This window comes from Onychomys torridus, chromosome 3, assembly GCF_903995425.1.
Source record: "Onychomys torridus chromosome 3, mOncTor1.1, whole genome shotgun sequence".
NCBI classification, from domain to species: domain Eukaryota; kingdom Metazoa; phylum Chordata; class Mammalia; order Rodentia; family Cricetidae; genus Onychomys; species Onychomys torridus.
The window spans coordinates 60156291-60172534 of record NC_050445.1 but is presented as its reverse complement, the minus strand read 5'-3'; the positions used below and the strand labels follow the sequence as shown (position 1 = coordinate 60172534).

Here is a 16244-nt window from a genome sequence, read left to right as displayed (position 1 = left end):
TGTCAAAACTGGCATCCAATAACAAATGAGGTGAACAAAGTCCCTTGCCCCTAGCAAAGTATGAGTTTTATAACAACCCTATAGATAGATACACCAAGAAAACTAAGAAATAATAATTACACTTTTCCTCTTAGCACATTTTAAAGTTAACAGAAACAAGCTATATAAATATATATATATATATCATATGCATGCTTTTTCTTGCATTTGGATGTGAAGGAAACCTTACATTGTGTTATGTAAATTGCCTAGTTGCATGTTAGCAGCAGTTAACTCAACTCACCTTTGGTCCCTGTATTCCAATTCCCATTGGTCCTCTAGGGCCTATGGGTCCCATCTGGCCTACTTCTCCCTGGGAAGGAAACAATGTTTGAATATTAAAGCACAATAAAAGTAATACATTCCTGTCTTTGATCTCCTTGGAGCTTTTGTATATCAACAAAGTGAGATGATTTTATGTACCTAATTCACACCACACCACACATACACACACACACACACACACACACACACACACACACACACACACAGTAGTAGTTACATATGAAACCCCTTTAGTTATGTGGATTTTTATTGTAAGTTTGACTTAAACTATAGGCCATGTGGTGTACACCTGTAGGGATACCTTGAAAGTATAGACAAGTTATCTTGTATAACAGTTAAACAGACACACAGAAAGCCCCACTAATCTCTGACCAAGAGCAACAACAAAACCAAAGAACAACCCAAACTCTTAGTGGTGCACCCCAAATAAAACAGGGGCCCATAGGAGCACACACCTGTAATTTCAATACTAGGGAGGCAGAGGCAGGGGGATCCTAAGTTAGAGACTTACCTGGTCTATACAGAAAGAGCTTGTCTTCCCCATACCCCAAAAGACAAATAAATGCATAAACAAACAAACAAACAAATAAATCAATAATCTGAAAGATAGAAATGATGTTTTTCTTCTTGATATGTGCTCCAAGGTGAGAAAGCATTTTTGAGAAGTATCTTATTGTTTTTTACAACAATGAATAGTAATCCTTGAAGGAGTATGGAAGGTAGCTAATTATATAATAACTGCCTCCCCTGAAGTTGTCTCCATCTTTTTAGATGCTAAAAGTTAAAGCCGCTGTGGGAAAGCTGATGTGAATGCAAGCTCACCAACCCAGAGAGGGTTGATTTTATTGGTGCCTACTTGTACTGCTAAAATAGGGTCTCCATAATTAAAAATAAAAACAAGATATAAAAAAGATTATGCAAGTAAAAGCATTTTAAACCAAGAAGAATATGTATTATACCTTCCAAGTCACTAATAAAATCAGTATCATTTGGCATTAGGATGTTCTGATTTTTAAGTTAATTTCATCTGTTCTCTTGAGAAGTCATTGAACTTCAATCATAAACAACAATTACACTATAAATGTATTAAACTTTTCTGTTATTCAGAAATTTACCTTGGAACCAGGTGAGCCTTGTCCTGGGGGTCCTTGTGGACCAGGTGGACCAATTGGACCTTGAATCCCCTTTAGAACAAAAGTTTTAAATGTTGTTAGTGAAATTGAGATGTTTGGAGGACAGCCTTGTATCTTCTGAAGTGAACATATAGCTCTTCATTACAAATTGCTGACACCACACCAACTATTGATGGGACCACTGGAAGTAGCCACTGAAATCCCATTGTTTAAATTCCAATGCATATCCTTTCCTTCTATGATAGCAAGAGAAATTTCAGGTGGCCCACATAAATACCTAGAATAAATCTCATGCTTCCAGTGAATACCTTTAATCCCAGCATGTACTTGGTAGGCAACAAAAAGCCCATCTCTATGAGTTTGAGGCCAGCCTGGTCTATATAGTGAGTTCCAGACCAGCCAGTGCTATATAGCAAAACTCATGCTTCCTCATCCCCAGTAGAGTCAGGTTGTAAGTATGTGGACTAGATTCTGACTATTAGGACGTGGATAGAGTGAGGTATGTAAGTTTTCATTCAGTCTAGAGCAGTGGTTCTCAACCCTTCCCAATGCTGTGACTCTATTACAGTTCCTCATGTTGTGGTGACCCCCAACCACAAAATTATTTTCATTGCTTCTTTATAACTGTAATTTTGCTGCATACATCATAATGCAAATGTTTGTGTTTTCCTACGGTCTAAGGCGACCCCTGTGAAAGAGTCATTTAACTCCCAAAGGGGTTGCCACTCACAGGTTGAAAACCTGTTGTAAAGGAAGAACTACTCATGGTTTTTTCTTCTTCCTGTGGACAAGCCATGGAGTAGTCTTATACTAGGTGGATGAAGAAAGCTCCCCAGGGAGACAGACTAACAAGAATGGAGACACCTGGCCCCTTGACAACACTAATGAACACAGCCTCTGCCCTGCTCGCAATTTTCAAGGTCAAAAGGAAAATTTCCTGGTGCTAAACCAATTCACATCTCTTGTCACACACACATTTCCTAGTTAGATGCAGGGGCATGTTAAAAATGTGACCTGGACTCTAAAAGGCAAGCTGACATACATCAAAGTGAAACATGTTTAAATAAATGATTCCTTGCTGAACTGTAGGTAAAATGAGGTAGAGGAACAGAGGACTCATGAGCTACTTTTCCGGAGAAAGTTATCTAGATTGCAAGGAGTTTTCTTTGCAGAAAATGAAAAGGGGCTTGGTTGAGACTTTCTTTACTCTGACCTAGAAGGAGGACTTCAGTCAAGCCACTTTGATTTTGCTTTGGGGGACACAGGGCACTGTTTTCTGACTCATGCCTGAGTAATCTAAAATGTCCTGTAGTAGCCCAAAGGGGCCAGATGGGGACTATCCTATGTACCCAGAGTTTGTCAGAGCAGAGGTGTGTGAGATCTTCCTGTAAGGGGGCAAGAGTGGCCTGATGCTATTTTGACCTTGCCCAGGAGACAGAGAGGGGCAGTAGGGCTGCAGCAGGAAGAATGGAGCCCCGAAAGAGATGCAGCTGGGGCAAGTTTTTCTCCCACATCCTAGGGGAATTGACCGAAGGGCTACCGAAAGGGTCCCAGAGGTGAGAGGACAGAGCACGTGTCTCCCAAACCCTGATGCCTAAAGCCATGCATCACAGAACCAATCAAGAAAGAACACTCATGTTCTTCTGCCCGGTCTCTCTCTGCTTAGGCCCAGGAGAAAAGAAAGGCCCTCATCCCCTCGAGTGTGTCCCAGATGACGAAGATTAAGAGAAAGTTAATAGTAACCAGAGAAGTTTTTGTTTGATACGGAGTAAAACCCGGTATTTGCGACATGCAGCAGCCCTACGACTTCAGTTGTCTAAAGGAGATCCAAAGTCTGTGCTAGGCTGGAAATTTTATTCAGTGGCAGGAAAGAGAAAATGTGGTCCCCACTGGGTGGGGGAGGGGATTAAGGCTATCAAGATAAAAATGTTAAAATCATGCTTGTTTGCATCCCATAAACTGTAACTGTAGAAATAATGTTTATAAGACACATTATTAATTATATAATGCAAAAAAGACATCTCTTTTGCTGCAGTTAGATAATACAGCTGCTTGTTTACTTTTAAAATATAAATATTGGGGCTAGAGAGTTGACTCAGTGACCACAAGCACTTGCTACTCTTCCAGAACCTTTAAGTTCATAGCACTCACATGGCAGCAACAATCAACTGTAACTCCAGTTCTAGGGAATCTGATGCCCTCTCTGGCCTCCACAAGTAACAGGCATGCACATAGTAAACATACATACATGGAGGCAAACACTCATACATATAAAATAAAAATAAATATAGTTTAAAATAAAATATAAGTATCATTCCTTAGGGGAGCCACAGTGGTTCTAAGAAGGAACTTCTATAACTTTATAGCTATCTACAGTATCATTTAATGGACAAGGAACAAAACATCACAGCATGTACATAGTACATGTGTGCCTACATATCCTTGTCTAGTTACTTACATTCCATTTTACTCTGTGAAACATCTGAAGTGGTTGAATCTATAAATATTTAATTGAAATCTGCAGACCATTTGAAGGACATTGTCTACAGGTTGTTTGTGGAGAAACAGATTTTCCTCATAAGTATATGAGTGCAGAAATACATTTCTATACGGAATCAACACAGGAAGAAGCGATGAGCACAAGAACATGCCAGATGAAAGTTAAGAACAGAATTGAATGACTGCATAAGCAGAGATTAAGTTTAAGTAGCACTTACACTATTTCTCACATAAGAACAAATGAATTCTTTGCACAGAAAATTTACAAACATGTCTGCTCGTTCTCCTACCCATTAAAGGTCAGCCCTGTAAAGACATTATACCTTTAAGATTTTGTTTTTCTTTTGTAACAAAGAAAGGGCATATAAAACCAAAAGAAATTGTTTTAAAAAAATTTAACTAAAAAAATAACAATTTCCATTAAGAACTAGCATTAAAGGGAACAGGAAGCCAGGAAGCCACAGGTGGGAGGTCCAGAATCCACAGACCATCTGGACAGACTGGTCTGTCTTTGAACCTCATTGTCAGTCCCAGATTAGTATCTCAGCCCCCAACAAACCACAAAACCCAGGATGCGACAAAGCTGCCAGGATCTTGGAACCAGAAGGCAGCCCAGCAGACAAACCATGGGTCTTGAGAGTCAATCTGGGATCATCAGTAGCCAGAATGCCCAGCTCTGATTATTACCTCCACACCTATTTACAGATTGACCTTGATGTTTTCTGCACCCTAATCCTTTTAACATATTAGACTGGGAACTCTGCCAAGGGTGATGAAGTGGGAAAAGGAATATTAATCAACTTTACTATTGCTTGGGATAACAAATATGTACTAATAATGATAAAAGCATTCTTAGGAATGAACTCAACACTTCAGGCCAACAATGAGATTTGGAATTACCTGACTTATTCTTCCGTCATCACCTCCGTCAAAGAAGTACTATTCATTCTCCAGGCAATATAATAATTCAAACTGTAGCCGTAAATTTTAGTCAACTGAGCTAGCCACTTTCTAACTGGGGCAATGAATCTGGTGGCTTTGATTACATGAGACTGTACGGCTAAAGGCAGAGAGTAAACAACAGAAGATAGTGCTGATGTTCAGGCTTCGGAGCATTTACATTGGACAGTTTTCCAGCTTCCCCCAGTATCAGAAGATGTTAAAAGCAGTTCCAGCTCTGAGCATATAGACATCCTTCCTTTCTTGTGACCACAAGAGACCCCATGTCCTTTACAAACAAATCCCATCATGTTCTGCTTCTTTGGGGGAAGGATGCCTTTAAAGTTAACTAGTCAGCCCTGATTCCAGTACTTAAGTCCCAATGCTATGTTTAGGTAGGAGAATGGTAAGGGAATATAAAACACTCCTCTAATGGTAGTGGAGCTGAGACTACAGTTACTTCAAAGAGGAAAATACATATAAGCCAGTAGGTAAGAAAACACTTCTCTCCCAAGGAGGACTACACATATAAAATATTATACCAGAACACCTACCTATCAGTAATGTCTTAATATAGGATTTGAAAGTCCTAAAATTATAATCTCCTCATGATACTATTTTATCCTTTCCTGCATTATTCTGAACTGACACTCCACTGGAATTCAATTGCCAAATGAGCATAAACATGCTCAGAGGCCTGGTCCTCCCTGAACACAAGGACTGGGATGAAATGTCTGTGACAAGAAGGAGAAAGCAAGAACCACTTACCTGCTCACCTTGACTTCCAATGCCAGGGATACCCACTGGTCCCTGGGGTCCTACAGGTCCCAAATCCCCCTGTTAAAACATGAGTAGACAAAACATCATTCACCTATGCCTTGCTAATCTGGAATTGACCTACATTAAGATCTATCTTTATACTTTTAACACATTCAACATGGAAAATCAAATCCTGCATTCCCTTTCAATAACTTATAGTCCAATGTACCAAAATAATTAGTGGTGTATTCACTGTTTTATCTAAAGTAGTTATCTTCAGTTTTTATTATTTATTTTAGTTTTTGAGATTATAATATAATTATATCATTTAATCCTCCACTCTGCCCAGCAACCCCCCATATACTCCTTGCTCTTTTTCAAATTCATGGCCTCTGTTTTTATTAACTGTTGTTATTATACACATATATGTGTATATATAAATATTCCTAAATATATAAGAATGACCTAGAATTGTACCAGTTTTCATTTAGCAGCCATTTTTCTCACAACTCAAGCTATATAAAGTTATTATAAAAACACAAACATTTCTTTAAGGAGCACAGCTAATATTTAAAAGTACAAAATTAATAAAGTATGAGAAAAATAAATCAGAAAAAACTATTTCTAAATTTTTCAGATAACATGTCAAAAATTAAGAAATACAAGGAAACAAAAGGAAAGAACCCAAACTTCTCCAAGGAAACAAATTAGAAATTACCAGTGAGGGCAGGTGTGGTGTTGTGCCCTCACTAGTAACTTCTACTTTAATCCTAACACTCAGGAAGCTGAGGCAGATGGATCTCCATGAGTCAGATATCAGCCGAGTCCACATAGCAAGTTCTTGGCCAGCCAGGGCTACATACTGAGACCCTGTCTCAAAATAAAAAATAAATAAATAAATAAAAAATAAAAATGGATGTTCATAAGAGAGCACTCGGGTCCTAGGTTGCTTATGAAGTAGAGCTAAGAGAATTTGCTGCCGACTGGGAAGCACCAAGGATTTCTCCCTGGTTTTTGAAGGAAGAGAAGCCTCAGAAGCAAGGCTGGAGGTGAAAGCCATACCTGGAGCTCTGTAGCAGACTTGTTCAATTGAGAAGCCTAAAACTGACATCTAAGTGAAGACACTAAGTGGGAGAGATCAGGACTAGGAATTTCAGTTTGAGGGCCCTCAAAATAATGACAATAGTTAATGCCATGCCTGGGTGACTTTACCAAGAAACTTGAGGTCAGAGGCAAGTCCTTCTAGAACTCCAGTATTTAGAGGTTAGAGAAATGGAACAGTAATGTGGACTAAGAGCATCCAGAGAGGCCAAGAAAAGAGATGGCTTCAAAGGAGGAGGGGTCAATAAATACCACAGTTAGGTCAAAGGCACCTATTGAGAAATGTGCCATTGAGCAGCATGGACAAATATGCTTCGTGTTTGTTTTAATGGCCATTATATTTAGACTACATCGGAGAGAGCCAATGTTTTCTGACTGAGTACTTGAGATTGGATTTAAGGTCTGATTCATATGAGGCAAGCTCTCTATTATTGAGACAGACAACCAACTTTTTTCTTTTATTTTGATATAAGAGCTCTTGATGTTGTTTTTGTTAACCTTGAACTTACTCCGTGGTCCAGTCTTGAATCTGTGATACCTAAGCCTCCAGAGTAGCTAGAATTATAGGCCCAGTTAGCAAACATTTTCCCAAAAGGTTGAATAATGAATGTTTTGACTTGGCAGCCAATATAAGGTCTGCTTTGTAACTGAAGGTTGCTGCTTTAGTTGTGTGTAAACAGCCCCCATTTTAAAAAAAATGGAAGCAACTAGGCCAGCAAGATGGCTCAGTGGCTAAAGGTGCTGGCCACACAAGCCTAGCAATCTGAGTTTGATTCCTGGAACCCATGTGAAGGCGGAAGAAGACCAACTCCACAAAGGTGTCCTCTGACCACCACATGAAGTAACTCATAAACAAATAAATGTTTTTAAATGGATACAACAGGAGAGAACGATACAGAGAATTAAGATAGTCTTTGAAAGACAAACATATGTTTTCTCTTGTTCATGTTCCTAGATCTTATGTGTTACATACAATCCTGTATGCACATATGACTTCAAGTAGAAGCACAACTATCTGTGGGAACTCCTGGATGGGAGAGAGGAGGATTATGGGAAGGGAAATATGCCCAATGTATAATATAAACTTGTATGAAAATGTCTTTATATTACATAGTACCACATATACAATTAATAATTTTATTAAAGAAAATAAATCAATAAATATCTGTGTCATAAGTACTTTGTCATTTTTTTTTAACTAATTACATATTTGTGAGTCTTAAGATAGGAATACTACATTGTCACTTGAATCACACACCATAGTTTCTGAACTTTGTGTTTTGCTTAAAATAATAGGAAAAGAAAAAAAGACCAGTAAGGGATGAGCAGACAGAGTTGGTTTTTTAAGAGAACGGCAAATAAAAGCTTTTCTATGTGACAGTGTCCAGGTATTTCAAAGTTTTCTTTGCATGAACTCCAGATGTGAGAGCACATATGTCATGTCACAGTAACACTTGGAAGGTTAATGTACTGAGGTCACAACCACCACCATGTTCTCACAACTCCAAAGGAAGAAAGAAATATTTCATAGCTGTAGTTACACTTAAAGTTGAGCTATTTGAACCAAGAATTTTATTAGATCTAAAATTTGCATGTCTCACTGTTTATCATTGCTTTTGCTAATTACAGTCAGAAGAGAATATACCACTCATGATTGAAACTCAACACTTGAGATGATCTTATCAGTTGCTATTCTAATAGAAATAATATAATGATACGCTTACAGCTTGACAGATAAATAACTCATGATTGGCATGAGGTCTCCAGATTTTGCATTCATCTCTTTTTACATCTGTTTTATTATTCCCTGAAAGTTCATACATGAATATTGTATTTATATCATCTCTATCCTGTCTTCTCTCCCCCAACAGCTCATGTGCCCTCCACTTCTTCTAAAATTCATGACCTTTTAATTATGTATGTGTGTGCGCATGTGTGTGTGTATGGCAACTTTCACTCCCCACCACTCTTTAGGGTCTGATCAACTTCTAGTAGCTTCTATCACCAACTTCCATTCCACTCCTAATCACCAAGACCTTTAAAGTAAACAAATTACTAGTGAGGAGTAAGGCAGCTTCTGCTAGCTAGAACCTGGCAGTGAGGCTACAGGGCTGAACCTGTTCACAAATCACAAACCCCAGACAATGCTATGGACTGTAGAGAAGCAAGAGTACTCTGTCATCATGTCTGAACACAGAAAAGCTAATAATAATAATAATAATAATAATAATAATAATAATAATAATAAATGTTCAAATCTCCAAAAATGGATAGACATCCCATATATTGTCTAAATTTGGGTGCTTCTACCATTTATTTAAATTTAACCAGTCACAACTCTCATCCACAACTAGTTTCCCACAACTTCTAGAGGAAAGTAATAAAATACTCAATCATAAGATTCTCTCCCCTCCCTAGCATCCAATCCAAAGCCATCTTGTGTTTTTGTGAATGTGCCTCAAACCACCCAACACAAGCTCAAATTCTATGGAAACCTTAGTCTTGCACCCTTGTCCTGAGTAGGTACTGGCTTCCACCAGCATGGGTCTTCCTCAATGCAATGAGCTTATAACTTTTGCCTAATATTAGGCAAACTCTGAAGGTCTCTGCTTTTAAAGAACAGCAAAGCTAGTTTTCTTAAACAAGTTCCCTGCTGGGTGGTGGTGGCACATGCCTTTAATCCCAGCACTTGGGAGGCAGAGCCAGGCGGATCTCTGTGAGTTCAAGGCCAGCCTGTTCTACCAAGTGAGGTCCAGGAAAGCTACACAGAGAAACCCTGTCTCAAAAAACCAAAAAAAACCCAAAAACCAAAAAACAAGTTCCCTTACTCTAGCTTCATTTTAAGAATAATGTTTTTGAGTGAGAGCCCAAGGATATAAAGATAGATACATAGGTGCATAGATACATACATATTCATGTAATATATTATAAGCAATATGTTTTTTTTAATTTTTGAGATCATAATATAATTGCATTGTTTCTCCTTCCATCAGTATACTTTCAACAATTGTGTTCTTTATCAAGAAATATCTTTGGCTAATATCTGGTTTCAAAGATGTATTGCTGATAAAAGAATGCACTGAAAGTTAGAACTCAAATAAGTGAGGAATTATTTGAAATATAAATAATGTGAATTTTCACATCATAATTCATCCTGCATAGTAAAACACCTCAAACTTACTAGTTTATAATTACTAGATACCTGTGTGGGATGGTTGTCTTATTATATGCAACCCAAATTGCACATGAATAAGGAGCAATGTCAAAAATAATTTTACTTTATGATGGCTTCCATTATATACTTCATATGCAATACCTTATCCCCTTTGATTGACAGGCCTTGCAATCCTTGTGGGCCAATTGGTCCTTCAGAACCCTTTTCACCCTAAAAACAAATTGGAAAGGTATCAATACACAAAGAAAACTAAGACTTTTAAAGGAGTTTATATTATAGTTTCTTCAAAGCAAGCATCCAAACTCACTGCTTATTCAAAATTGGTAATTCTAACTTTGAGATTTGCAACTCAGAGGGAAAAAATGGGTTGTTTTTAACATTTAAATAGGAATGAGTCTATCCAAGAAAGGCACATACACAGCATCACTCAAGCTGAAAAAGAGCTAAATTCCAATCCCATCAATCATGTAGTATGACTAATGACAACAAGCCTCTTTTCCTTACTAATGATGAAATGGATCCATGGTGATAATGAAAATTTGTCTCTCCTGTGAACTAATGCTTGCTGGAGTTGGATTGCTGAATCAATGTTTGAATTTATAGAAATTCACTGAAAATGTAAGGTTATAAGGATTCATGGAAAATCTTGAATAAGCTATGAGAATCACTTCTTCTGTCCTGATACTAGAAGTCTTGGTACCCTATGTCTTTATGAGGAAATGAAGCCACATGAATCAGTCAGAAGTGAAATTCAGTTAATGCATTCATTAGAACCAAGAGTAAAAACTAAAACTGTTTTCTAAAAGACAGGGAAATACAACTGCATTCCTCTCCATAGTCACACGTGTTGGTTAGCTTTAATTCTCAACTTGACACAATGTAGAATCACCCAGGAAAAGTCTCAATGAAAGATTGTCTACGTTGGAATGCCTTGTTGGCATAACTGGGTGGGGGGTTGTCTTAAGTCAGTTAATCAATATGTGAAAACACAGCCCTCTGTGAATGGTGCCAGTCTCTAAGGAGTGAACTGTGTCTGAGTGGGGAAATAGAACTGAAGATGTGCAAGAAAGCAAGTGACTGTGCATGCGTTCACTCTCTCCTTGTTCTTGATTGAGGATGGGGGGGCAGCTCTCTCAAGCTCCTGCTGCTGTAAATTCCTTGCTATGATGGACCCTAACCCGAAATTCTGAGCTAAAGTAAGCTTCATCCTATGGGTTGCTTTTTATCAGGTTATTTTATCACAGAAACAGAAATAAAACTGAAACACCATAATTTAACTACTTATTTCTACTTATTTCCTATACCATTGCAAATTAGCTATCTACTGAAATTCCTATTAGTCTGCCCAGTGGGAAAATAAAGTGTTCTAACTAAGTTTTACCCAGAATGCAACCTTGTATACTTGATCCTAAAGCATCACTGAGGATACTAGGTCCTTTCCTTGATAAGTCAGGAGCCAACACAGTGCCCTGGGTTATTATTATTACTATTCCAGAATGTAGCATATGTATGGGTAATGATTTGCCCGCATGTATGTCTGTGTACCACGTGCATTCCTGATGCCATCAGAGGCCAGAAGAGGGCATCAGATCCCCTGGAGCTGGAGTTACATGTGGTCATGAATCCTCATGCAAGTGCTAGGAATCAAACCTGGGTCCTCTGGAAGGGCAGCTAGTACTCTTAATTACTGTACAATCTCTCTAGCACCCCATTGTATCATTTTTATACAGTATAAAATATGCTGGGCATGCCATTGAGGCATCTGGAATATTGTACTTTGCAGTATCTTATTATTTAGCATAATAACCTCACCCCCTCCTCTGAAAAAGAAATATTCTGGCTACTTGAATTGCTTGGGTGAGACATAAATAGAAATCTACTAAGTACCAAGTATTTAAGAAACTACATGTAACTTTTGAAATATAGTAACAAATTGCATTTGATCTGCCTTCTTAAAAGTGACTCTTTGGATAGTCACCTTAAGGTGACTTAAGGTCACCTTATTCCACGTATTATTTCCAGTCTATAATAAATTAAATAAGAACAACTTTTAAAATTTAACCCATCTATCACTCACAATTTAGTGTCTATTGCTTTAGTTAACTGCTTTCCCCTCTTGAATCGTGGGTTTCTCATGGGTACCAAATGTTTATCATGGTAGAGAGATGATTAGAGCATCTCTTAGTAAGATGAGTAAGATGGTAAGAAGGAGATGCTTAGAGCATGTAGCTGTAGTTGAGAGCTCAGAACTCAGTGACTTGGAAGAACGACACATGTAGAGGTTCTTAGACACTTGGAGAGCAGCATATGGTTCTCAGAAATGTGTGTATACCTCAACATGTATGTTTCAGAGAGAGACGTTAGAAATGAAGATTTCAAACATGTCTCTTAGTCTGAAATTTTGTGGATAGGGCCGAAAGTACCTTCGAAAATTGTTTTCTATGTGGCTACTGGCAGATATGCTGTAGACTGAAGACCAAGGGTTTGCCAACCACAGACCACTAATCAGACCCCACTGACTACTTTTGTTAATATAGTCTTATTAGTCAGCTACATGCCATTATTTATATATTGTTCGTGGCTATTTTCAGACTGCCATAGAGCTGAGTTATTGCAACAGTTATCAGGGACTTATAAAGCTTGAAGTACCTGCCATTTTGGACCTTTACAGAAAGAACAGCCAACACACAGGGTAGAGGAAACAATAGGAAGCCTGTTTTCCCAACTCCAGGTCAGCAGTGGGTCTGTCAGAATGTCTTGTTCTTTCTTTGTGATAAAGTTACTCTTTTTATGATGTTGACAGCAATAATATTAAAACTGGGGTGTCAGACTCTTTTTCTTATCTGAGTTAGTAAAACAAAGCTGTAAGACAAAGGTTGCCATAGCTACACTCAGAAACTTAACTTCTGGACCCAAAAGAAATGCATGGAGCTTTAGTGCCTATAAACTAAGATAATTTTCCAATTAATATACAGTAATTACACAAAATGCAAGCCTGCTGATTACTTATTTTATAATTATAAATTTCATGCTTATGTGCTTTCATGTTATGGAGAAATTTGCATATTCCTTTACTTAGTAGGGTGAAAATGGCCAAGAGAACATTGGCTTCTGACAGTTTGTAATTCATGGCCATGTAAGACAAAGTACTTTTTCCACTGGTTCAGAAGCTTTTGTTACCTTTGGTCCTGGAAATCCTTCTCCCGGTGGGCCCTTCTCTCCTGGTGCTCCCTCAGGACCACGGGGACCCTGGTTAGGGTAGAAGAGGGTGGGGGAAAAGAACAGGGGTGAGGATGGGAGGTGGTAAGATGAGGGGGGAAACAACAGAAGAGAATGGTCAGTTTCATTTCCCACAGACATGGTGATGATGTAGTCCCACTCAATTTTTAGTAAGAATCCTAGTGCAATCCATACTGATCATCTGTAACGGTCTGTGAGTAGCAGGATCCTCACTGCATTTGATATTCCTTCTCTCTGAAAGGTGTAAGAGCCTCTAGCTGTTTTTGCTCTTTCTCTTTTGGCTCTTTACTCTTTGGGGAGGCCACCACTCAGCTCCCAAATAAATCACACAAGGAGTCTTATTCTTATTCTTTTTTTTAAAAAAAGATTTATTTATTTATTTATTATGTATACAGTATTCTGTCTTCATGTATGCCGGATCTCATTACAAGCAGTTGTGAGCCACCATGTGGGTGCTGGGAATTGAACTCAGGACTTCTGGAAGAACAGCCAGTGCTCTTAACCGGTAAGCCATCTCTCCAGCCCCAAGGAGTCTTATTCTTAATTATAAATGTCCAGCCTTAGCTTGGCTTGTTTCTTATCAGCTTTTCTTAACTTTAAATTATCCCATCTACCTTTTGTCTCTGGGCTTTTTCCTTTTCTTCTGTATATCTTACTTTCACTCTTACTCCATGGCTGACTGGGTGGCTGACCCTTAGCATCCTCTTCTCCTTAATCTCTTGCTCTTTCTTCTTTTCCTCACAGATTTCTCCTTCTATGTAGTCTCTCTGCCTGCCAGCCCCCCTATCCTTACTCCTGCCTCACTATTGACCATTCAGCTCTTTATTAGACCATCAAGTGTTTTAGACAGGCAAAGTAACACAGCTTCACAGAGTTAAACAAATGCAACATAAAAGAATGCAACACATCTTTGCATCATTAAACAAATGTTCTACAGTGCAAACAAATGCAACACATCTTATAATAATATTCTACAACACTTCAGAATATGGGTAAGAAAACACATCCCATGAGACAAGAAATGCAGGACTGTGTGGTCAGGAGAAGGATGCAGAGAGACTTACTCATTTGAGCAAACATTGGGAGAGCCTGGGAAAAGCCTGTGGAGACAGGCCCATGAGAAGCATGACTACTGTTTCCACTTTCTAACCTGACAAACTTCAGTGATTTTTGGAGCTGGGTGAACTCACAGACAATTTTGTGTATAAATTCTGTATCTTCCTAAGATCACTACTGGGAGGGACATGGTATTTAGTCTCAATGGTTTTAAGAAGTCCTCATTGCTTCTCTTAGAAAGGCACCAGGAGAGGTGAGGGCTTCTCCCACAGTAAGGAAGGAAACAGTGCAGTGTAAAGTGGGCTGCCAGTAAACTCACTCATTGAAAACTGAAAGAAAAAATGGGTTTGCATCAACACTAGACATTTTATTTTAATGTGTGTGTATTTGTATGGGGGATGTGTGCCCTGGAGCTGGAGTTACAGGCAGTTGTGATACCGTCTGACATGGGTGCTGGGAATTGAACTTGAGTCCCTACAGAAGCAATACATACTCTTAATTGCTGAGCCATCTCTTCAGCTCTCCCCCTTACTTCCTGAGACATGAACCTGGAGCTGTCTACACTGGCTAGCCAGTGAGCCTCAAGATCTACCTGTCTCCACCCCAACAGTATAGAAGTTACAGATGTGCATCACTGTAATGCAGTATGCTGACTCTGAGCTTATGGACTATTCAGTGGACTATTATCTCAGGCCAACTCTCTTGGCCAGGGAACTCTATCAGTCCATCTATTAGAGGAAATTGCTTAAATTGTGTTCCAAACTTTCTCCTTTTCTATTCATCCTCATACCCCCAGGAGGAGGGAAACTTTTTGACCTTTGAAAATTTCTATTTTGGGAAGTGAGATATGGTCAGAGGTCGAGAGAACTGGCTTCTCTTCCAAAAGACCTGGTTTGATTTCCAGCATCTACATGATGTCTTACAACTGTCTGTAATTTCAGTTTCAAGAAATCCAGCACTTTCCTTCTGGTCCCCCTTGGATATCATAACATGGTACACAGACATACATGCAGGCAAAAACCAATATAGATAAAAAATAAACAAAAATAAAAATATTTCTAGTTTTGGACACTGAGGAGATGACCAGAGGGTAAAGTCATTTACCTTTGGACAATCATGAGCTCAGATCTCCAGCACACAAGCCAAAAGCTTTAGAGATGTTTTCTGCACAAGAATGGCAGCAGAACAGGACTCAGCATGATGTGCCTCACTCATTCTCATGCTAGAGAACAATTAACAAGCTGTGTGATGGTGCATGCCCTTAACCCCAGCATGTGGGAGACATGGGGCAGGTGGATCTCTGTAAGTTCAAAACCAACCTGGTCTACATAGCCAGGACTACATAGAAAGACCCTGTCTCAAAAACAAACAAAACAAACATAAACCTGACTTTATCCCAGTCTTAAACACATGTTTTGCTTTTTCTTAATATTACATATTTTAAAAGTTGGCCTTTATTATTTATGCACAGCCTACTTAGTAAAGACTTAATTAAAAGAAAAAGCTAACATGGAATTTAATTTCAATTGCAATGCTTATGGGAAAACTAGCTTTTAACTCCAAAACCTTAATCAAAAGTGTAATATCTATGACAGTTTGCTCTAATGGCCAAGCAATTAATTAGAGAAAAAATTTAAATGAGCATAAAAACTAGATTGTAAACTAAACTGAGAAGTGCCAAGCTAATATTACACAATTTTACAAAAGTATTAACAATTTACTCTCCACTAATGATATACCAAATAAAAAAAAAACAAAATTACATTAAATAAGAGGAATGTGTGTATTAAGTTCACTTGTTCATTCAACAAACATTCACTAAATTTAATAGTTTGTTTCTCTATTGGTGTGATAAAACACCATTTCCAAAAGCAGCTTGGAGAGGAAAGGGTTTCCTTGGTTTGCAAATTGCAGTCCATCGTCCAGGAAAGCTATGGTGTCAGCTCAAGGAGGAACTGGAAAGCAGAAACAGAAGCAGAAGCCCTAGTGCTTGCTGTCTTGTCTCCTCTGCCTTTCTT

General features: G+C 38.5%; 1 protein-coding gene across 1 annotated transcript in view; it reads right to left on the bottom strand.

Moving 5' to 3' along the window:
• The window catches only part of Col28a1 (collagen type XXVIII alpha 1 chain), a 163567-nt gene that overhangs the window by 97465 nt on the left and 49858 nt on the right, over window positions 1-16244 (bottom strand). Inside the window, exons 14-18 of the mRNA XM_036181591.1 lie at window positions 13111-13179; window positions 10072-10140; window positions 5664-5732; window positions 1440-1508; window positions 284-352 (exon numbers count right to left, since the gene is read on the bottom strand). Of these exons, the coding sequence (XP_036037484.1) occupies window positions 284-352; window positions 1440-1508; window positions 5664-5732; window positions 10072-10140; window positions 13111-13179 (345 nt within the window). The remainder of the gene's footprint in view (window positions 1-283; window positions 353-1439; window positions 1509-5663; window positions 5733-10071; window positions 10141-13110; window positions 13180-16244) is intronic.